The 24925-nt window shown below is 40.0% G+C and overlaps 1 protein-coding gene, 1 long non-coding RNA gene and 1 pseudogene across 2 annotated transcripts in view; 1 reads left to right on the forward strand and 2 right to left on the reverse strand.

The window, feature by feature from the left end:
* The window catches only part of LOC142740972 (uncharacterized), a 61052-nt gene that overhangs the window by 11800 nt on the left and 24327 nt on the right, over nucleotides 1–24925 (reverse strand). The window lies entirely within an intron of this gene.
* Nucleotides 1538–4390, reverse strand: LOC142743730 (olfactory receptor 11H6-like; annotated as a pseudogene).
* LOC142743731 (olfactory receptor 11L1-like) lies at nucleotides 4445–12059 on the forward strand. The gene is made up of 2 exons (XM_075854756.1): nucleotides 4445–5236; nucleotides 11910–12059. Exons 1-2 carry the CDS (start codon nucleotides 4445–4447, stop codon nucleotides 12057–12059), a joined length of 942 nt encoding a protein of 313 aa, XP_075710871.1.

Here is a 24925-nt window from a genome sequence, read left to right on the forward strand (position 1 = left end):
CTCAACTAGCTCAAAGGAAGGTCAGTTTTATAGTTCCTCTAAACAGCAAAACTGTTTACAGCGGTGCTAACATAATTGCACAAGGATTTTCAAGTGTTTTCTAATCATCCATTAGCCTTCTAACACAGTTAGCATGTATAGGGTGTATTTCTGATTAATTTAATGTTATCTTCATTGAAAAAAACTGTGCTTTTCTTTCGAAAATAAGGAAATTTCTAAGTGACCCTAAACTTTTGAACGGTAGTGTACCTGCTACTCGTAAAAGTATTTATTTTGGTCATTAAGAGGTTTAGATGACAGAGGTATATGTCATAAGGTTTATTCGCATGTCTCCTTTAATTCATATCATTTGAAATACTAAAAATTATTATAATTATTATTATTATTATTGTTGTTGTTTTTTTTTTTCGTTTTTTTACAAGGAGGTGGTGGATTAAAATAACACCAGATTTTAAAAAATTATATTTTAAACAGAAGTATTGGGAGTATGTATTCACATCAAAATTCACATTGAGAGGTACGATTGTTGGAGAAAATGTTGACCATATGCAAATATTAGAATCGTTTTTTATGTTCAGGTGTTTCAGATGCATCCATTACAAATAGGTTCATAAAATCACACACACAGCCATGCAATCTCCATAGGCAATCATTGTTGCAAGTATGGGTTGTAATGAAGAGCTGAGGGACTTTAAATATGGCACTGTCGTAGAATCCAACCTTTGCCACAAGTCAGCTCAGAAAATGTTTGATCTGCTAGATTTGACAATGTCAAATTTAAGTGCTTTTATTGTGAAGTGGAACTTTCTGGAAGTGACATTAGTATAAAAACTGGGAGCCTAAAGCTTCATAAAAGCTGCAGCAGCACACAAGGCTAAGATCACCATGTACAATGCCAAGCGTCGACTGGAGTGATGTAAAGCACGCCGCCACTGGAGTTTGGAACAGCGTGTTCTCTTGAGTGATAAATCACATCTCACCATTTGGCAGACTGATGGAGAAATGTGGCTTTGGCAGGTGCAAGGGGAAAGCTACTTACTTGAATGCATAGTTTCTACTGTAACATTTGGTAGAGGAAGGGGTGATTCTCTAGGGCTGTTTTTAGGGTTTAACTCCTTACTTCCAGTGAAGGGTTATGTTTATACTTTAGCATACAAAGACATTTTTCTCAATTGTAGCGTCCAACATTGTATGACTGTGGCCATGTGCACATAGCGAGCTCCATAAAGACATGGTGTGAGGAGTTTGAAGTGGAGGAAATTGAGTGGCTGCACAAAACCCTGACCTTAACCATGATTGTGAGCCAGAACTTATAGTCTAAAATCAGGGTCTGACCTCACAAATGCTCTTTGGGCAGAATGGGCACAAGTTCTTACATACACACTCCAGAATCTTTTAGAAAGTCTTCCCAGAAAAGTAGAGTCTGTTATAGCCATTAAATCCATATTAATACCCTTGCTTTTCAAGCTCATATAGATGTGATGGTCAGGTGTCCACATATCTTTGGCCATATAGTGTATATAATATCATGAAAAATTTACCAGATCACACACTTATGTATGGTTACCTGTACGGCTTTCCTAATGTCTTTATTCCGTAGATTGTATATAATGGGGTTTATGAAAGGAGTAATCACAGTGTAGAGCAGGGATAGGATTTTACTGATGGTGACTGTTTGTCCTTTTGTTGGGAAAATATAGACACTGAACAAAGTCGAGTAAAATATGGAGATGGTAGGTGGGAGCTACAGGTGGAGAAGGCTTTCTGTCTACCAATACTGGACGGAATCCTTAATATTGCTAAAATAATGTAAGTATAAGACATTACAATGATTGTGGTTGGAATGAAAATAACTGGAATGCTCTCTAAATAAATTACCAGTTGAACAATGAAGGTATCAGAACAGGCAAGCTCTAATAAAGGAACACGATCAGAGAAGAAACGGTCAATGATATTTGGTCCACAGAAACATAGCTCTGATGTTGTAATGATGTTTATTAAACTAATGGAAAATCCGAGAAACCAAGAGATGGCGACCAATATCACACAATGTCCACCTGTCATGATAGTGGTGTAACGGAGGGGATTACAGATGGCCACATATCTGTTATAAGACATCACTGTGAGGAGAAAACATTCAAATGCTTCTGAGATACCGAAAAAATAAAACTGCGTCAAACAGTTAACAAAAGTACGACTCGGATGCGGTGAATCTCTCTCCTGTAGATTGTCAGCTCTTATGGTCAGCAGTGTCCTCTCTCCTGTAGAGTGTAAGCTCTTATGGTCAACAGGGTTATCTCTCCTGTAGAGTGTAAGCTCTTCGGGTCAGCAGGGTCTTCTCTCCTGTAGAGTGTAAGCTCTTATGGGCATGGACCTCCCTTCTATAGAGTGTAAGTTCTTATGGGTAAATTCCTCTCCTCTGTACTCTTATGTGCAGTAGTGTCCTCTCTCCTGGAGAGTGTAAGCTCTTATGGGCATGGACCTCTCTTCTATTGAGTGTAAGTTCTTATGGATAAAGTCCTCTCCTCTGTACTCTTATGGTCAGTAGTGTCCTCTCTCCTGTAGAGTGTAAGCTCTTATGGGCATGGACCTCTCTTCTATAGAGTGTAAGTTCTTATGGGTAAAGTTCTCTCCTCTGTACTCTTATGGGCAGTAGAGTCCTTTCTCCTGTAGAGTGTAAGCTCTTATGGGCATGGACCTCTCTTCTATAGTGTGTAAGTTCTTATGGGTAAAGTCCTCTCCTCTGTACTCTTATGGGCAGTAGTGTCCTCTCTCCTGGAGAGTGTAAGCTCTTATGGGCATGGACCTCTCTTCTATAGAGTGTAAGTTCTTATGGATAAAGTCCTCTCCTCTGTACTCTTATGGTCAGTAGTGTCCTCTATCCTGTAGAGTGTAAGCTCTTATGGGCATGGACCTCTCTTCTATAGAGTGTAAGTTCTTATGGGTAAAGTCCTCTCCTCTGTACTCTTATGGGCAGTAGAGTCCTTTCTCCTGTAGAGTGTAAGCTCTTATGGGCATGGACCTCTCTTCTATAGAGTGTAATTTCTTATGGGTAAAGTCCTCTCCTCTGTACTCTTATGGGCAGTAGAGTCCTTTCTCCTGTAGAGTGTAAGCTCTTATGGGCATGGACCTCCCTTCTATAGAGTCTAAGTTCTTATGGGTAAAGTCCTCTCCTCTGTACTCTTATGAACAGTAGAGTCCTCTCTCCAGTAGAGTGTAAGCTCTTATGGGCATGGACCTCTCTTTTATAGAGTGTAAGTTCATATGGGTAAATTCCTCTCTTCTGCACTCGTATGGGGCAGGATTTGACCACAGTTGATTCCTTTTTCCCTTTGATTCATATTTCCACATTACAAGTTATCACTATTATTTTTCTTTATACATTGTAATAACCATAAATAATAGATCCCAAGAGCTGCTCATTGCTCCACATAAATTCCCAATTGTCCCCGAGGTGTCTATAAATGTATAAATAAGCAGTCGCGCATTACAATGTTTCATAGAATATCAACCAGGCCGGAGATTCTTCACAATTCACAAAAATGATTAAAAAACATTCACAGAAACATTTAATTTCAAACAACCAAACTGTTCATTTCATAAAAAGGTGAGTTATCGGTTTTCCCCCTGAATCTATTTTTCATTTATTTTCATGTTATTATTCAGGAGACATTTTTAATGTCCTTTCTAAAACAGAAAGTTACGTCTTTTTATCAGGTTTTTTTTGGTCCTGAATAAATACTTAAACTTTTTTAAATTAAGTCAATTTCCAGTTTAGAATATTTTAATGGACAATGATTTTTTAAGTTGTTAAAAATAATCCATTTGGAATAACTATAAAGAGCATGGGGGGAATGAGGGAAGAAGTGAAGAATTGTTTTATTTTTTGTTTATAAATATTTTTTTCTCTTTCTTTTCCCTTTTCTTTTTGTATCACTTGACAAAGTAAATTGTGATTTTAAAGCGTATATAAGGGCAGCATGTTACAGGGACAAGGCTGCTCTTCTATTAGTCCAAACCGCACAAAAAAATTACTGTAAGGAGGTCGGGAGAGGCGGCGAGTGCTCTCCTCATCAATAAACCGGACTCCCAACTATAAGGCCTGTGTATTATTTGATTGTTCCTATGAGCCGAATGGCACAATATGTGTTTGTGCCGTCTAAACTTATAGGAGAGTGACCGGTTCCTATACTTTGCTGCCCTTACATAGGGCAGCATATTCAGATAAGAGATCCCTTTTAAGAGAAGGTTGGATGCTCCAACTTTTTCCTTATAATTGGGACTGGTAGAGAGAAGGGAAGAGGGGAAAACATAGTGTTTGAAATGAAGATTTGGATATTTCTTCACTTTGTCCATCAGTAGCCGTATTATGAAGGTATCTCCTTACCATGGTGCCATACCCTATCTTTTTTTTTATTTTTTTATTTTGTTTTTAGATAATGCAATGGAAAATCTGACCACCATTACTGTCATCCATCTCTTGGGGTTTCAGGACATCCAAAGAGTAAAACTTTTAGTCTTCTTCGTTTTCTCTATGGTTTACTGTGTGACAATAGGTGGGAATCTTCTGATCATTGTAGTGGTGTCCTACAGCAAGAACCTCCATTCTCCCATGTTCTTCTTCCTGACACAACTCTCTGTGTCCGACATCATACTGGCAACTGACATTCTTCCTAATATTCTCCATGCGGTTGTGGTTAAGGACAACATAATATCTTTTACGGACTGCATGACTCAGTTCTACTTCTTCGATGTCTCAGAGACCGCCGACTGTCTTCTTCTAACTGTGATGTGTTACGATCGATATCTGGCCATCTGCCGACCTCTACACTACATGTATATCATGAATCACCAATTCTGCCTGAGAATGGTTATGGCATCTTGGACGATGAGCGCTTCTGTGGTATTAATTCACACTCTAACAATAACCAAGCTCAACTTTTGTGGCCCAAATACAATCGATCACTTTTTTTGCGATCTTGATCCTATACTTCAGCTTTCGTGCTCGGATATTACTGTAGTTGAGATAGAAGTTACAATGCTGAGTGCTCTGTTGGTGGTCATCCCTTTCTTCATCATCATTATTTCATATGTTTATATTATATTCACCATTTTACAGATCCCTTCTATTACCGGAAGGCAGAAGGCTTTCTCTACCTGTAGCTCTCATCTGCTTGTAGTGTCTATGTACTATGGGACTCTACTTTGTGTTTATTTGGTTCCAAACAAAAAAACAGTCTCGGAATATCACCAAATTCCTGTCCTTGTTGTACACTGTGGTGACTCCTTTAATGAATCCCATTGTATATAGTCTAAGAAACAAAGATTTACAGAATGTGCTCAAAAAAGTCATTAGTGGCTTATATAATGTTCTGGGATTTATATGACATCACATTCATAGTGGAAGCCTACACCACTGTCTATGGGGTTGTGAAGGATGGTTTATTTGCTTATATTCTCTGTATGAAATTACATTGTGAATTATCAACAGGATGCCGAATTACTAAGATATGTATTATGTGAAAGTGATGATAATGTTTAAATGATTTAGTTAAAAAGTAATTGTTCCTTTAATACAAGTAATGTTGATTTCGTATGTTTTATCTTTGCCCTTGGTTCCGATGCGAAGTTTGTAGAGAATGGACAGGGAGTAAGAAGGGAGGGTGGCAAGTATGCGTGAAGGAAGGTCTCCCCCCCCATCTCCACGAGAACATTCTGTCCAAAAGAGATAAGGCCACCTGCAAACCTAATGTGTGAAGAATTATAATGATGTATCTGGGATGTATTTTATTGTATGTTTTTTACTGAATAACAAATATTGTCACATTGTCTCTAAATGGTTAACCTCAAGCCTACACCCCTTCTGAATTTCAGTTTAACAGTTTGAGTCTGGTAATAAATCCTTCAGGAGTATTTTTGAGCATATCAGCAGCGTCTGTGTGTTTTCTTCTCCTCTCTCGATATTTATCGGTGAAATATCCTAATTAGGATACTGACTAATGGGGTCTGGCCTTGAGAGTCTGTTTGGACTTGTCTAAATTTCAGTCTAATATATTTTGAGCCATTGATTTCCACGACAGTAATGGTGCCGTTAAACCTGGGAGATTGCACGTCTGATAAAATGTCACTGGAGAGGTCTGGCTTTGCATCTGTGAATTACAAAAAACCGCGGTAGGTAAGGAGCTTATTCTTACACCATTCACACATGTATTGCGTAAGCCTTTGAATCTAGCTGTCATGACGTCACATCTTCTAGACGAGGCCCCCTTAATCAGCAGTGGGTTGAAAGATGGATCCAAAAAGGTATGTTGAAGCTTTTTGTGTGATGAAGGATTGCAGGTGTGTACGTGATTTTAAACTGTTGATATGAAAGACATGAGAGAATTTTTGCCAGCAATTACATTGTTAACCAGAAAAATTGTGAGAAGTGTAAGACCTCCGCCTTTGGAATGCAGTGACGTAGCGCATGGCGGAGAGAAGTCGTAACTCACATGTGAAGTATTTGAAATGAAAAGATTGTAGTCTGGACTGTGAGGAAAAACAAAACTTGTGCTTGCTGCTCTGTTGTAGCGTAATTTGTTATTTAGTTGTGTAAAAATTGTTGAGGATTAATAGTTGTTCTGTTACCCATTTGTCTGGGATTATAGTTGGGAGGTATTGACTGTTTGTAGGTGAGAGGAAAGTTGGATAGTTGTGAGTAATATCCTGTAGTTCCACAGGGGCTTCAATGGTTAAGTCCTGATAATGGAGAATCCAGTGCAACAGGGAAAACTTTGAATACTGTATTAGAAATCATTTATATTTTCCTAATTTATTGCCAGACAGTGATATTGTGTGTAAGGGTCCATAAACCAGTTGTATGCATTGCCAGACTGGCATAAGGTGGGAATCAGTACAGACTGATTTCTAGCACATGTGATAATCCGGCATATACACTTTGATGTAAAATAACATCCAAGTAATTAAGTCTGTAGTAGTATAACATCAGACCGCTGGATTGAATACCGTTGTAATATAACATCCTGTATTCAATGAATGACCCTGACACTTATCCCAGGTGCCACCTGTGTCGTAGTAGTATAACTACCCACACTAATTACAGTGAAAGACATTGGTATTGGCCCAGACCCAGAGCCCCTAAAGAAATCATCACCAACAAACATAACAGGCCCCTAAACTACAACCCACAGAGTGAATGGCTGAGCAGGGAGGATAACATATATGTTACCAAATATAATTTGCATGTGAAACCATTGCAAAGTGCTAGAGGAAAGAGTTTGGGATATATGCTACATCACAGGCTGTATGAACCAAAAGACACCCCCAGCAGCAAGTGTTACCAACTCCTGCTTGAATCAATGGAGGTTCATGAATGTCGAATGAATGTTGTGTTGAAGAATTTGCTCTTGTAATTGTTGATTGGCAGCATTTTGTCTGTTCTTGATGTTCAATACAGTGAGGGATCAGAGGATCCTACTGCTAGAATGTCTGGAGGAACGACTTTTGATATCGTATTGGTAAGACAGTCTAGGAGATAGACTGGTCTGAGATATCTATCGGCAAATGTGGCCTGTTTGCCTGGGGTTGGGGGATTTACCGGAAATCACCCTACTGCTCTTCGACCATGGGGTCAGGAGGAAGTTGGAGAAAGATGCTTTGGGGCACTGGTCCCGGCCAACATTAGAATGAGCAAAAGGAGCTGGGGCTTTAATTGTAAAGTATGTGAAGGCAAAATAACACACTGTAAAAAAATTGTTGAAGAGGCTGGCAAGCTGTAAGAAGGATGTTTGCATGTGATAAAGAGAATGGTTTGTGGAATGTTGAGAAAGGGAGTGGAGTGGCCAGGACAAGGCAGAAGTTAAAACGACAAAGCAGGTGATTACAGGTGGTTACAAGTAAGATGATGTGAGAAAGAACAATTTAAATACAGGTGTAAATTTTCATTGGAAGAGTGAAGAAAACGGAGCAGCCGGGTACATTGCAGTTAATGTGGGTCAGAACGGGGGGAGTGTAATGTGAACGGGTGTGATCTGACATCTGTGTGATGTGTGTAATGCAACATGTGTGATGTGATGAGACATCTGTGTGATGTGTGATGTGTGTAATGTAACATGTCTGAAGTTTGAAACTAATGGCCACAATAAAAGCAGAACTATATTGTATGTTTCCAATTTTTAACAGCAGTAATGTCTAAAATTTTTAGTGTTTTGTGTATGGGGTTAAAATCAGTTCCACTTTTTTTTTTTTTTATTATGGAATGTGTCTTATCTTTGCGCACGCGCAGTCATCTGTAACTATACCAAGCGAGAAAAATATTACAGCCGGCTGGATCTGTTTGTAAAAAGATAAAAGCTATACTGCATATTAATGTGTTATAATGTGATAAGATTTAATGTTGGAATGTTTTGATGTCGATTCAAATGAATTAAAATACAGATATTGTGAGACACGGGGTCTTGAAAATGTATGTGCCCCCACTGTTCCCTATTTTTATGTATAGTTTATTGGTTTGCAGTAATTAATATTACCAGATATATTATTTTCTGTGTTATTGAATAACTAATTACATTTGTTTTGTTTTTTGTTTGCACACATGAGGCACGTGCAATGGGGCTGCCTAAATGTTATTTTTGAAAATGTGAGATGTTTTACAGGTAAATGGTTGCAGGTCATTTTAAAGATAAAATTTATTTTTGTCAGGAGAAAGTCTTTTTTTTTTTGTTCCAGGCTGTTGTGTATTACAGGGGGTTAAACTAGTGCACGCCCCCCCCCCCCCCCCGATAGAGCGCCTGTCCTTATTATGTTGACCTGTAGTTTTGAACCCTGCTACATTACTTTCGCAGAGTCCAAATAGGAGGGAATGGTGAAGTGACTGATCAGGTAGTTTTGTTTTGTGTTTTATTTTGAATTAATGAATTTGGTTCTAGGAGATCTACAAAATGTGTATGAGCTTCAATGAGTAATCCAGATTAAATGTGTATGACAGTAACCCACATTTTGAGGTTTTTTTGTGTAGATGGTTCCAGATCCTTCCAGAACGGTGAATATGACACTGGGTAAGCTGTGCTGTAGTCTCCACCCAATATGAGGTATTATGTAAAAGACCATCCCCCTCCAGCAAATTTACACAGGAGGTCGAGGTGACGTCACCCACAGATGAATCTTTACAGATTTAGATGGGGAGAAAGCAAAACCAAAAAATTTTTTGAATATTGTTTATTTTATGCCAGATTTCAGTAACATATTTTGTTTGTTTTTGTATTAATCAGATATTTACAGGACCTGGTGGGTGGGATTTACAAGTGTTCTGGATTATCAGATGATTGTGGAACAATAAAACTCCACCCTTTTGAAATGTTCTATCTATATGTGACATGGGTTTCCAATGTCAATTTGTAATGTAGAAATACTTGATCAAGTACAGTATGTGTAGAACAGGATACGAGGCACAAGGTAAATTACCAGAAACCACTCTCACCTTCTTGTTCATCTCAAGGAGCGGAGCTGGAGGTGCTCGCTGAGGCTGTAACCTGGCAGAAGGTAAGACGGCCGACATTTACACTGACTCTAGGTACGCTTTTGGCATCGCCCACAATTATGGGCCCATTGGTAGTAGGAATTTTATTGGATCATCGGGTAAGCCAATTGAGAGAGCAAGAGAAGACAGAACTGACAACAAGGGTATATGCAGCCAGGTGTCAGTAAATTGGCTTGTCCCTGGATACAATAATGCCACCACTAAGTTTGTAGCAGCCGGCATGATGTGCGCACGGCATGACATAGGTAAAACAGCAAAGGTACCTGTGAAAAGTGCAGCCCGGCCAGATTACCCGTCCCAGCGACTGCAGAACATACAACTACCCGAGGTAGAAGTGTATGACAATGTGCTCGTGTGTGTAGACCTGTTCTCAGGGGGGCCTGAAGCCCGGCCTGTATTTTCCCCACTGCAGACGTTGGGTGTAAGTGACAGGGGAACAGTGTTATCCCAAGTATTGAACTGATGTTTGTACAATAAGATATCAGCAGTTCTCCAGATGTTATTCCAAAGTTAGTTTGTTTAATAACTGTATTTAAGAAGTGTTGTGGGAATATTAAACATTGAGGTTAAGGTTTATGTAAAGTTCTGGATCAGCATTGAACTATTAGAGTCATGCGTCAGATAAAAGGTACAGAAGTGGAATATTCCCAATTGAAAACATTTTTAGTTATTTGTTTTTTTGTTGTTATTATTGTGAAAGGAAAATTCTGTGCAGCGTGTATATATATATATACATATATATATATATATATATATATATATATATATATATATAAAGAAGAAAAATGAGTATGCATGTATCACTTCTAGTTATTGCTCAATGTGAACGTTTGATGTAAAGATGTTATTTGTTAATGTTTTTCTTCAAATTAATTATTTGATTAAGATCAATTAATGTTTATACAATGAAAAAGCTTGTTCTCCACAGGAAGAGTCCAACTGGGAGCGGAAGGCGTGAGAACCAGATTCTGACAGAATGTGGACGGATAGGGGAAGGTGAACCGGTAACACCCAAGGCACTCTTGATGGTACTTGTATTGATGGTGTATGACCTCACATATGCCCCAAGACTGCAAGGATCGACGTGGTAAGATCTAATTGGTATGTCCCAGGTTTTACAGCTGTTGCTGCTAAATTCTGTTAGAGCTGTTTGATTTGCCTACAGAACAGTCCTGGCAGACCGGTGCCAACCTTATCATACCCGCCTCCCACAAAGAGAACAGACCTTGAGAGGCCTTCCCAGGCAATACAAATTAGGGTAAGACAAATTGGTTTGCGACATTTGTCAGATAAACATGTGGAATCTGTGTATATTTTTGTGAGCTGGAGATTTTCCAGGTAATCAGCTCAGATCAAGGTACAAATCCTGCTGTAAAGTGTGACACCAAGTGCAAATGAAATGTACCCAATAATTACACATCTACTAGGTGCCATGTCCATTGGAACAGAGAAGTTTTTCTTATATAAAGGTGTTTGTTTGATTTAGTTTAAGGCTTGACATTGTTATTGTATGTACTTAGAACAACTTTTATAGTACGTAGATGTTATCACCAGATTAGTATTTATTTTAACAATTGACAAGGGTTGGGGGTCCCCAGCAAGTGCCAGTAAATATGAACTAAAAGATTTTTAATATGATGAACTCCATCACTGAGATGCGGCAGGCGCAGCCGGAGCCAATACAACGCGTTTGTCATGAACTGACGGCAGTGTCACAATTCCAAGCAGCCGCCCAGACAAGTAACTTACCGGAGGAAGAAGACAGATGAGCGGAGGGTTAGTGGTAGTCACAATAAAACTCCACTAATCCGCCTACGTGGGATCTCACACCAGGCTCACAGCATGAGGTGCTATGTACAGCCTGGTGATGTAAACTAAAAGAGACGGTGTCGGACAGATGAGAAGGACCAAACCAAGTCCTGATGACATCAGCAAAGATCAAAGTAAAGACCAAAGACCTGAGTGAGTCCGTCAGCAGTATCAAGTGTTTTAATCAGAAGACAGGAGAAGAAGAGGACGATGATGTACAGGACCTGTCAATACACTGGTGGGACCCCATACCCAAACCGGATATTGGTGATGGCATCATATTAGTTGTGGCCCTATTGATATATTGTTTGAGTTTCATAATCATAATATATAATTTCTGTAATTTAATATGAGAAAAAGGGGGGTTTGTGAAGGATGGTTTATTTGCTTATAATCTCTGTATATCATTATTTCATATGTTTATATTATATTCACCATTTTACAGATCCCTTCTATTACCGGAAGGCAGAAGGCTTTCTCTACCTGAAGCTCTCATCTGCTTGTAGTGTCTATGTACTATGGGACTCTACTTTGTGTTTACTTGGTTCCAAACAAAAAACAGTCTCGGAATATAACCAAATTCCTGTCCTTGTTGTACACTGTGGTGACTCCTTTAATGAATCCCATTGTATATAGTCTAAGAAACAAAGATTTACAGAACGTGCTCAAAAAAGTAATTAGTGGCTTATATAATGTTCTGGGATTTATATGACATCACATTCATAGTGAAAGCCTACACCACTGTCTATGGGGTTGTGAAGGATGGTTTATTTGCTTATATTCTCTGTATGAAATTACATTGTGAATTATCAAGCAGGATGCCGAATTACTAAGATATGTATTATGTGAAAGTGATGATAATGTTTAAATGATTTCGTTTTGTGCAGCAGCCATCTTGTCTGGAGTTCCCATCTTGGTTTTATTGTAGTGAATAGAAAAGTAATTGTTCCTTTAATACAAGTAATGTTGATTTCGTATGTTTTATCTTTGCCCTTGGTTCCCATGCGAAGTTTGTAGAGAATGGACAGGGAGTAAGAAGGGAGGGTGGCAAGTATGCGTGAAGGAAGGTCTCCCCCCCATCTCCACGAGAACATTCTGTCCAAAAGAGATAAGGCCACCTGCAAACCTAATGTGTGAAGAATTATAATGATGTATCTGGGATGTATTTTATTGTATGTTTTTTACTGAATAACAAATATTGTCACATTGTCTCTGATTGGTTAACCTCAAGCCTACACCCCTTCTGAATTTCAGTTTAACAGTTTGAGTCTGGTAATAAATCCTTCAGAGGAGTATTTTTGAGCATATCAGCAGCATCTGTGTGTTTTCTTCTCCTCTCTCGATATATATCGGTGAAATATCCTAATTAGGATACTGACTAATGGGGTCTGGCCTTGAGAGTCTGTTTGGACTTGTCTAACTTTCAGTCTAATATATTTTGAGCCATTGATTTCCATGACAGGGTCCACAATGAGGGCCTGGCACTATACCCCTGTTTCCTAACACACAGCCATTGCATTTTCCAGCAGCCACCACTAGGGGAGCTAAGTGTATAGAGATTTTTACTGCTTCCATTGAGTTTAATACTAGCTGTATAAATCCATATGCACTAAGCCCACCCAGACAGCCAGAGTTTTATCATGTACTGTGGGAACAGTAAACTTATCAATGCTTTTGTAAAAGTTGCCTGGTGTAAATATACTGAAAGTATAGTGCTCAGACTTGGCACCCTATTTTTAAAGCAAGTGTTCCACTTTTTTTACTTTGAGTTGGGTAAAGTTTGCGAGGCTTCAGAGCCGTACTTAGCGCAACTTTTTTATTACAAAAATTGTTTCCCTTTTCTACTTTGAAAAGTATTGAGACCGGACCTGATGTTTTTAGCCTGGCACAAATTAATGAACAGGGCAGGCACTCTTTGGATAAATCTGCTGTTACACGCTTCACAGTGGAGGGATACTGGCACGCTGTTCACATGGTGCATAAGTATTAACAGAGCTCCCACTATAAAGATCTCTTATATAATTACATTAAAGGGTAACTAAATGTTCAACAAACATCTGACATGTCATAGTCACATGTCAGAAGTTTTGATTGGTGGAGGTCCGAGCACTGAGACCCCCACCAATCTCTAAAACAAAGCAGCAGAAGTGCTCGTGGGAGCGATCAGCCGCTTTGTTTCTGTTCGCCTTTTTCCGGAAGCCGATGTAGCGGTGTACGGGCTCTTAGACTTTCTATTGAGCCCGTACTCTGATACCCTGATTTCCGGAAAAAGCCGAACAGATACAAAGTGGCTAATCGCTCACACGAGGACTTCTGCCTCGTTAGTGATGGTGGTGGTCTCAGTGCTCGGACCCCTAGCAATCAAAATTTCTGACATGTCACTATGAACGTTTAGTTACCCTTTAACAAGTAACTTTTGAAATGTCATAGAGAAATATCAGAAGTTTTGATTGATGAGGGCCACGATGTTCCACGACTCAATTACACAGTGGAGTTGTGTTAGACATGCGCGGAACTTTTGAGTCCGTGCATGCGCTTTAAAGAATAAGAGACGTTGAGGACTGACATAACGTGTAAAGTTTGTGAGGCTATCCGGAATTGGTGAGTCTATTTTGTCATAAATGTAATTACGATTGTAATTTTAAACATCTGCACTTTATTTATTTTTATTATTTATTATTATTATTATTATTACTAATTATTATTTTTACTATTTATTATTATTATTATTATTATGTATTATTATTATTATTATTATTACTACTAATTATTATTGTTATTATTTATTATTATTATTATTATTATTGCTACTAACTATTATTATTATTATTATTATTATTATTATTAAATGTCTTAACAAGTGATAAAAATAATGGCAATAATAATAACAACAATAATAATAGTAATAATAATAAATAGTAAAAATAATAATTACTAGGGTACGCATTATCTAGCCCATTGAAATCCAAACAAGCATGAAGTAGAATTTATTAAATTAAAAGGATATAAATCTGCAGGGCCACTCCAATATAGCAAAATATTATTATTATTATTATTATTATTATTATTATTATTATTATTGTTATTAATATTATTATCATTATTACATTATAAATTACATGTTATAACATATTAAACAATTTACAATAAACATGACGTGTTTATATTATATTACATTACAATAATAATCATATTTATTAGTATTATTGGTGTTTTTGTCCTCACTGAAATAAAAAGACATTGGAAACATAAACTTCTCCAAATACAAAACACAGTTACTTTATCTGTACAATATTAGAACAAACCCCCAGAGAGTAAATCATCAGCGGCGGGACGGGTAATTGATTGTAGGATTTTCCATGTATAATAGAGTCGCCGTGTCTTGTTTTGCCTCATGGGGAATAATGAGATACAGGTTAGAGAAGTCAGAAATAAGAAATGTGATGCTGGAAAATCCCCAGAAGATTAATTACACAACAGAGACTGAAATAGATGGAAATAATGTCACGTATAATGTAATAAAGGGAAATATTTACACCAGATCAAAGTTTACGATTACGTTATGTCAGATAGAATTTTACTATTACATTGTATTGTTTTCTAAAATCAGTGATGATATATGATTATTATTATAATTATTATTATCATATATTTACATGATGTATCATCGTTCAGTACCAAAATAACAATTCCATCAGGCCGTCTCAGGCTGAATTTCCAGACATCTCCAATTATTTTTTTGTTTCCATTTACAGTTTATCACTAATTACAGATGAAGTTATTTATTTATTGTAACTTTTGTATGATTGTGTGTGATTAACTGTTGACTGTCCTTGGGATAACATAATAATCAAGCATTGTAACATTAACAATAATCTATAGTATCAGAACTGTAATAGTAATAATTAATAAGAATATATAGCAATGAACATACATAAAATATAATAATAATAAGACTATGTTCACATGTAGCGTAATTGAAAAATTAGCAGGCGGAAAATCTGCAGCATATTACAGTTGCAGCAATGTGGATGCAATTTAACAAATCTCGTCCACACACTGTAGAACAGACCCCCCTGTAGATAACGCCATACAGACACACCCTGTAGATAACGTCATACAGACCCCCCCTGTAGATAATGCCACACAGACCCCCCCCAGTAGATAACGCCATACAGAACCCCCCCTGTGGATAACGCCAAACAGAGTCCCCCCTGTTGATAATGCCATACAGAGTCCCCCTGTAGATAATGCCATTCAGACCCCCCTGTAGATAACGCCATACAGACATCCCCCTGTAGATAACACCATACAGACCCCCCTGTTGATAACGCCATACAGAACCCCCCCTGTAGATAACGCCATACAGACCCCCCTGTAGATAACGCCATACAGACCCCCTCTGTAGATAACGCCATACAGAGTCCCCCCTGTAGATAATGCCATACAGACCCCCTGTAGATAATGCCATACAGACACCCCCCTGTAGATAACACCATACAGACCCCCCTGTAGATAACACCATACAGAACCCCCCCCCCGTAGTTAACGCCATACAGACCACCCCCTGCAGATAACGCCATACAGACCCCCCTTGTAGATAAAGCCATATAGCCCCCCCCCCCAAAAAAAACGGCCTATAGTTTGTCCTCCAAAAGAGATGTATCCCCTATCCAAAATAACGCCCTGTCGGAACAGAACGCCGTTTTCCCAATGGGCAGATGTTTGGAGGCGTTCTGCTTCCGATTTCTCCGCTCCTGGCGCATACATTAAATGGACTAAAAAAAAATGCAGTATAATTTTTTTTACTGGACGCCTCTGCATAAAAGAGCGCAGTCCCACACAAACTGAGGCTTTTTTAACCTTCATCAGGTCTATGTTTACCATTCGTTCTGGGAGCTTTCCCGGTGCATACATTACACTGATGGGCAGGATGTAATGTGAAATTACCTTTAGGCTGAGTTCACACGTGGCGGATACGCTACGTAAAAGAACGCAGCATATCTGCCCTGTGCGCCGCAGGGAATTTGGGGCGAAAAACCGCAGCAAACTGTGGGGCAATTTCTCGCCTGGAATGTCTGCTGTGAAATGGCTATGGTTCTTGTTTTCTCAAACTGATTGGACTTCTATCTCCCTATCTTCTGCCACCAAATTCTCTATAGTTCAGTTCGAGGGGGCAACTTGAAACATGCTCTACTTGACAGGGAGGCCTTTTGGATTTATGGTCTCAAAACCAGGTATCCAACGGGCCTCAATCTTAGGGTTTGTTCACACGGCTTATTTTCGGCCGTTTTTCAAGCCGTAAATCGCCGAAAAACGACCAAAAAATCTGAATAAGAACGCCTCCAAACATCTGCCCATTGATTTCAATGGGAAAACGGTGTTCTGTTCCAACGGGGCGTTTTTTTACACGGCTGTTTTGAAAAATGGTTGCGTAAATAAACGCCCGCGAAAAAGAAGTGCATGTCACTTCTTGAGCCATTTTTGGAGCCGTTTTTCATTGACTCTATAGAAAAACAGCTAAAAAAACTGCCGTAAAAAACGCAGCGAAAAACGCAAGTTGCTAAAAAAACGGCTGAAAATCAGGAGCTGTTTTCCCTTAAAAAAAGCTCCGTATTTTCAGAAGTTTTTTGTTAAGCGTGTGAACATACTCTTAGGAAATAACTAATGTTTCATTACTGATTAAATATATGATCTTCTAAACATAATTATCAGAGGAAAGACAGCGTGAGCTCAGGGAGGTAAATGCATGGCTTAAAGGGGTTTGTCCGAGATACCATCATATTTTCAAAAAGCCCTTTAATGCATATAATTTATAAATGTAAATACATTTGTATTATACTTACATTTTCCAAAGTGGCCCCGTTTCCAGATCCTGTTGTGGGGAACTTGACTGGTGACGTCACTCTCTGCTCTGGCTCTTCCGCTTTGTTGATCTTGAATTCTTTGCCGGGTATACGACACGTCACTTGTGACATGGTGTATATCGGCTTGTTCTGTTGTAACGCGTATGCGCGGCCCCTGCTGTTATCTTCAGAACAGCAGGGACCGCGAGAACAGCAGTGACAGCGCATGCGTGTTACGGACAGTGAAGCAGAACAAGTCGATATACACCACCTGACAATGCTTAAACAAATCTAATGGCATATAGCTGGTACAAATGTTAGGCTAAGTATAGTCCCGTCCAGTAATAAGGGAAACAAGGGTAAATCACTGTTGCTCCCTGGTTGGCACCGTACTGACTGTACTGAGCTTATGCCCATTCTAATATGATCTGATCTCTTTATATTTATTCTATAGAATTAAGGGTGACAGCTGCCCCATTCAAGCTTCTCCTCACTGCGGGGGATGTACAGTTACGAAGAATGGGGGTTTCAAGACCCCCGTTCTAGTGACCAGTGGTGCCCCAGTGATCAGACATATCACCTATCCACATAATTGTCTATTCTGGGAATATTCTGTTAAATAAAGTGTTATTGGTTTATCTAGAAACATGTCTATATCTTTTGTACTACTAGTGATATGTAGTATAGTTGCTAAACATTTTGAAACAGAAGGCCGCATTTTATTTTGCTTTTAAGTTCATTGGTTTTTTAACCATAGAATTGGGCCTCCTTAGTCAAACTTCCATCTTTTACATGCAAACGTGCAAGTAGATAATTTCATAGACATTATTTTAACAAAAACACATTTTGAGACGCGAGATGTACTTATGATTTTATAAACTTTATTTATTAGTACCATAGTACTTTAACAGCTTGTGGCGCTTTAAGGCCACTTTCAGACTGGCGTAACACGTGTGCTTTTGGAGAGTATGTTACGGACGCAACACCTGGACCTCCGTGGTTCAACGGAACCGGAGTTAGGTTTGCATGGTGCTATAACTCTGGTTGCATCTATAATACAGGTAGTGACAGATTACAAGAGGGATGAATAGGGCAACCACCCGGTGCCCAAGTGCCTAAGGGGGTTAGGTGAGTATACCTCTTTTAATTTTCAGGGGCGCAAAGTGGGCACTAATATTGGGGGAGGAGACATTACTGTAAGGGAATTGAGAGAGAAAAGCACGGCGCCACATAGTGTGAGTAAGCCCAAGAAATAACAAACTTAGTTTGACAGATGGAGGCTTACCACAGGTGAAAATGTCAGGAGCGTATAGTAGGTAGATAAATAATGGATGAGTGCTGCTGCCGAGATCCCAGCCGGTCAATCTTGAAGGACCACCGCGATGTAAATGTATAATTTATTTGAAAAAACGGGACCCCATACGGCGCTGCTACTCAGGAACGGATACAGTAGTAGTTTAGAATTGAAACTTTATTGTAGGCTACGCGTTTCAATGCCGCACCGGCATCTTCCTCAGGCCACAAACATTGTAGTCTGAACAACAGCCCTTTAAATACACCACGCGGGAGAAAAAAACCGCCAATGTAGACAGGGTTAAAGTGCAAGATGACGTAATCACTGTGAACAGTTCAAACATGACAGGTACAAAAAAAGAGAAATCCAATTATGTATAATGCTAATTTAAACTAAAATCGGCAGAGTGGAAATAAAATGCGGTATGAGATCTTGTCATAAGAAAAAAGGGGGGGGGGAATTGCAGACAATCATATAAAACATTAATATCCATATCGATGAATTTAAGCAGTTGCTAAAACACAATAAAATATACAGAAGTTTAGCGATGTATCGTACTTGCAATATTTCGCGGTAATTCACCATTTAATTAGGATGAAAACGAATTGAAACAAAATAAACTGAATAAGTGAAAATCATAAAAACTGCTATTGAACCCATATTGCTGGGAACTCAACTGGACGTGGAAACCATAAAAATAATGTATATTTCAGTGAAAAACCACAATCAACCATTATTTTTATGGTTTCCACGTCCAGTTGAGTTCCCAGCAATATGGGTTCAATAGCAGTTTTTATGATTTTCACTTATTCAGTTTATTTTGTTTCAATTCGTTTTCATCCTAATTAAATGGTGAATTACCGCGAAATATTGCAAGTACGATACATCGCTAAACTTCTGTATATTTTATTGTGTTTTAGCAACTGCTTAAATTCATCGATATGGATATTAATGTTTTATATGATTGTCTGCAATTCCCCCCCCCCCTTTTTTCTTATGACAAGATCTCATACCGCATTTTATTTCCACTCTGCCGATTTTAGTTTAAATTAGCATTATACATAATTGGATTTCTCTTTTTTTGTACCTGTCATGTTTGAACTGTTCACAGTGATTACGTCATCTTGCACTTTAACCCTGTCTACATTGGCGGTTTTTTTCTCCCGCGTGGTGTATTTAAAGGGCTGTTGTTCAGACTACAATGTTTGTGGCCTGAGGATTACTGTAAGGGGGCATTAAAGGACTGGGTGCACACAAAAGGAAAAGTACGATTACTGTGTGGGGCACAAATGGTTACTATCTGGAGGACTATGTGTTATGGCAGGAAGGAGGGGATAAGTGAGCCCTAATCTACCCACCGCCCTGTCCCTGCCTACTTGCAACGACCCGCCCTAGGCGACGGGGTACAACTGGGCGGGGGTCCCTCCGCTGTCTAAGTGCAAGGGAATACAAACAGGGAACAAGCAAGGGAAGGGGCAGTAGCCCACGGAACACCGTGAGGAAACCAGAGTGGTCAACGAGCCAGTCAGAATCAGGATGTCACCAAGTATACGAACGCAGAGCAAGGAGCAGGAAGCAAGCCGGGGTCAGAGCGAAGCAGGATAAGTGGAAGCTGTAGCAAGGCTGAAGCAAGGCAGAAGCAGGCTGGAGCAAGGCTGTAGCAGGGCCAGGAAACCAGGAAGAATCACAAGCAATGAGGAAGAGAAAACGGCAGGTATAAATGGACAGGGGGCGGAGCTAACTCCGACTGACCAGGCCGCGATAGGCTCTCCCACTCCTGAGCCTGCCACCCTGATTGGTGGGAGCCGGAGTTAGTCTAAGAGGTCCGGCCTCAGGTGTCGATTGATTAATCCTGGGAGTATCCACAGACGTAGTGCCTGGCAGATCCTTTACACTATGTATGGGGATTTTGTGTAGAGAGTCGGGAATGGGTGTAAAGTGTGCTGGAAAATAAAGAAGCCAAATATGTCAGTGTGTCGAAATGCAGACAAGTCATGGCTAGGAGAAGTCATCTTGGCTAGGTGGTCCCCGCTAGGGGACTTGAATACCTGAAGATCTGATCGCTGATAGAATATATTACACTACTTAAGTAGTGTAATGTATTCTAATCGTCAGTTTGACACTGAAAGAGACGTAATAGGAAGCCTACGAGGACCAGGTGGAGGGTGTTTCTCATAGGCTTCCAGACATGGCACATTGTCTGGCCTCCGGTTGCCATGCCAACCATCGTGAGCCCCCAATATCGCATTGCAGGGGCTGCCGATGTGCTACAAACCCCTTAAATGCGGTGATCGCAATCGGTCGCCACATCTAAGGGGTTATTTGCCTCAATCAATTACGATGGGTCGCTACTCAGAAACAGGGAGAGCAGGGCAGACACCCTTCACAGGTAACCGCAGCAGCAGTGTAGCACCGCGCCTTGCAGTTAACGGTTAAACTTCAGACGTAACTGCACGTCAATGTCCGCTAACTAACTGCTCGTCTTGACATACAGTTATGTCAAAGTGCGGGAAGGGGTTGAACCTGACTATAATCCTACAAAATCAATGAACTTCTGCAAGTTTAACTAGAAGAAATGATGCTGTATTGAAGGCAAAGGGTGGTCACACCAAATACTGATTTGATTTTGATTTCTCTTCTATTCATTCACTTTGTACTGTATTTTGTTAAATGTTAAAAAATAACTTTTAACACTTTGTAGCATTTTTCCAGAACTGTTTAAAACTTTTGTACAGTACTGTATATTCTGCTCTTTACTTTGAATAAAAAGAAAATCAAGTTTCCTGGTCAGTGTCGTGATACAACTCGGATTACAGCGACTTGCTGCACTGAGCATGACCACTTCTAATACACCTGCTTCCTGGTGACCTATGACAGAGAGTGCCAGCCTCAATTACTACATTATTGGCTAATTAGATGCCTCTCAGTCACCATTGTAAGGCTAGTATTATATCTTCTTTCGACATTTTGTAATTTCTCATGTGTACGGTTATTGTAGATTCTGTTTTGCGTGTCATGATATAACAGTTTTACCTGTGTCTCTTTATATTAGTCCTTTTTTAGAGTAGATTACTGAGTAGTTCTGAATTGTACAGAACTGTAGTTCAGTAGCCAAGAAATGTATGGAGCCACACTGTACCTCTGTATGTCTCCAATTTTCTCTCAAGAAAATGTTTTCATTTACAAAGAATCCGGAAAAAAAACTGTGTCAGGCGCCATTGGGTGCTATTTTATAAAGGTATTCTCCCCTAGGAACAATGCTTCTGGAATATAATGTCATATGCTGATGCCATGCAATGGCAAATCGAGTGGCTAAGGCTCCCTTGTAGGTAACTGTAGAGACTTATTGCATGACATCATATAGGCTCTGTCATTAGGCATATGGTCTAACACCTTATAGATCTACTGTACTTTTAACCTCTCCACTAACTTAAAGAGGCTCTGTCACCAGATTCTCAAACCCCTATCTCCTATTGCATGTGATCGGCGCTGCAATGTACACTACCGTTCAAAAGTTTGGGGTCACCCAGACAATTTTGTGTTTTCCATGAAAACTCACACTTATATTTATCAACTGAGTTGCAAAATGACTAGAAAATATAGTCAAGACATTGACAAGGTTAGAATTTTCTCCTTCAAACTTTGCTTTTGTCAAAGAATGCTCCATTTGCAGCAATTACAGCATTGCAGACCTTTGGCATTCTAGCTGTTAATTTGCTGAGGTAATCAGGAGAAATTTCACCCCATGCTTCCAGAAGCCCCTCCCACAAGTTGGATTGGCTTGATGGGCACTTCTTGCGTACCATACGGTCAAGCTGCTCCCACAACAGCTCTATGGGGTTGAGATCTGGTGACTGCGCTGGCCACTCCATTACAGATAGAATACCAGCTGCCTGCTTCTTCCCTAAATAGTTCTTGCAAAATTTGGAGGTGTGCTTTGGGTCATTGTCCTGTTGTAGGATGAAATTGGCTCCAATCAAGCGCTGTCCACAGGGTATGGCATGGCGTTGCAAAATGGAGTGATAGCCTTCCTTATTCAAAATCCCTTTTACCTTGTACAAATCTCCCACTTTACCAGCACCAAAGCAACCCCAGACCATCACATTACCTCCACCATGCTTGACAGATGGCGTCAGACACTCTTCCAGCATCTTTTCAGTTGTTCTGCGTCTCACAAATGTTCTTCTGTGTGATCCAAACACCACAAACTTCGATTCGTCTGTCCATAATACTTTTTTACAATCTTCCTCTGTCCAATGTCTGTGTGCTTTTGCCCATATTAATCTTTTCCTTTTATTAGCCAGTCTCAGATATGGCTATTTCTCAAACTAGAGACTCTAATGTACTTGTCTTGTTGCTCAGTTGTGCAGCGGGACCTCCCACTTCTCTTTCTACTCTGGTTAGAGCCTGTTTGTGCTGTCCTCTGAAGGGAGTAGTACACACCGTTGTAGGAAATCTTCAGTTTCTTGGCAATTTCTCGCATGGAATAGCCTTAATTTCTAAGAACAAGAATAGACTGTCGATTTTCACATGAAAGCTCTCTTTTTCTAGCCATTTTGAGAGTTTAATCGAACCCACAAATGTAATGCTCCAGATTCTCAACTAGCTCAAAGGCAGGTCAGTTTTATAGCTCCTCTAAACAGCAAAACTGTTTACAGCGGTGCTAACATAATTGCACAAGGGTTTTCAAGTATTTTGTAATCATCCATTAGCCTTCTAACACAGTTAGCAAACACAATGTACCATTAGAACACTGGAGTGATGGTTGCTGGAAATGGGCCTCTATACACCTATGTAGATATTGCATTAAAAACCAGACGTTTGCAGCTAGAATAGTCATTTAGCACATTAACAATGTATAGAGTGTATTTCTGATTAATTTAATGTTATCTTCATTGAAAAAAACTGCTTTTCTTGCAAAAATAAGGAAATTTCTAAGTGACCCCAAACTTTTGAACGGTAGTGTAGATAACAGCAACGTGTTTTTTTTTTTAAAAAAACGTTCATTTTTGGCCAAGTTATGAGCTATTTTATATATATATGCAAATGAGCTTTGAAATGGACAACTGGGCGTTTTTTTTTCGTTATGTCCAACTGGGCGTGTATTGTGTTTTTAACTGGGTGTGTTTATGTGTATGACGCTGACCAATCAGTGACCAGTCAGCGTCATGCACTCCTCAACATCTGCACGCTCCTCTCCTGAAATATTCTGTGCTGCTGTGAACTCTGCTCTTACCATTACGTAGATCTCAGTCTGTTACCTCTCCTCCACTCCTGTCCTCAATAACACCTTCACATGATTGGCAAGTCACCACCCCGCACAAGATCCGCACGCTCATCTCCTGAAATACTCTGTGCTGCCTTAAACTCTGTGGACAGGTCAGGATCCTGTTTTTTTGAAATGCTGCTGGGGAACCCGCTCGATCCACTATATAAGGCTGCGCCTCCATCCTCTTCTGCCCCAGTCACTGCCAAGCACTGTAAACTTTCAGATTGGTTGCGCTGTGAATATTCGGAGAACGTGATTGGTTTATGTGCAGGGTAATGAACATACAGACAAGCAGTAGAAGACTGAATTCAATGAAATGCTCAGCCCATAGTCAGTCTTCTACTGCTTGTCTGTATGTTCATTACCCTGCACATAAACCAATCACGTTCTCCGAATATTCACAGCAGCAAGGTGTTATTGAGGACAGATGTAATGACAGGGATAGGGAAACAGACAAGTGAGCCCTAATCTACCCGCCACTCAGTCCCTGCCTACTTGCAACGACCCGCCCTAGGCGACGGGGTACAACTGGGCGACGGTCCCTACACTCAGTAAGTGCACGACAGACAACCAGACAAGGAAACACAGAACAAAGGGAAACGGGGCAGTTGCCCACGGCAACACCGTGAGCAACAAGAGTAGTAAACGAGCCGAGTCAAACCAGGAGAGTACGAGGTGCCAAACGCAGAGCAGGAGAGTAGTGAACAAGCCGAGTCAAACCAGGAGTGTACGAGGTACCAAACGCAGAGCAGAAGAGTAGTCAGTAAGCCAGGGTCAATACGAAGCAGGGACAAGTAGTTCAAGAAGCTGCAGCAGGGCCAGGAAACCAACAGAGAAGAATCACAAGCAAGGAGGAACAGGAAAGGCAGGTATAAATAGACAGAGGGCGGGAGCTAGCTCCGTCTGGCCAGGCTGTGATAGGCTCTCCCACTCCTAAGCCTGCCATCCTGAGTGGTGGAAGATGGAGTCAGTCTCACAGACATAGAAGCAGGTGCAGACTGATTATCTATGGGCGTGGATACAGAAGCTGTGCCTGGCAGATCCTTAACAACAGAAGTGGAAGAGAGGTAGCAGACTGAGAGCTGCGTAATGGTAAGACCAGAGTTCACAGCAGCACAGAATATTTCAGGAGAGGACCGTGCAGATGTTGAGGAGTGTATGATGCTGAC

Source organism: Rhinoderma darwinii, chromosome 2 (assembly GCF_050947455.1).
Source record: "Rhinoderma darwinii isolate aRhiDar2 chromosome 2, aRhiDar2.hap1, whole genome shotgun sequence".
Lineage (NCBI taxonomy): Eukaryota > Metazoa > Chordata > Amphibia > Anura > Rhinodermatidae > Rhinoderma > Rhinoderma darwinii.

Coding starts and splice junctions, on each gene's coding strand:
- LOC142743731 (XM_075854756.1), top strand. CDS start 4,445: ATGGAAAATCTGACCACCATTACTGTCATCCATCTCTTGGGGTTTCAG. Junction 5,237..11,909: donor TGGTTCCAAACAAAAAAACA/GTCTCGGAATAT, acceptor AACAAAAAACAG/TCTCGGAATATAACCAAATT.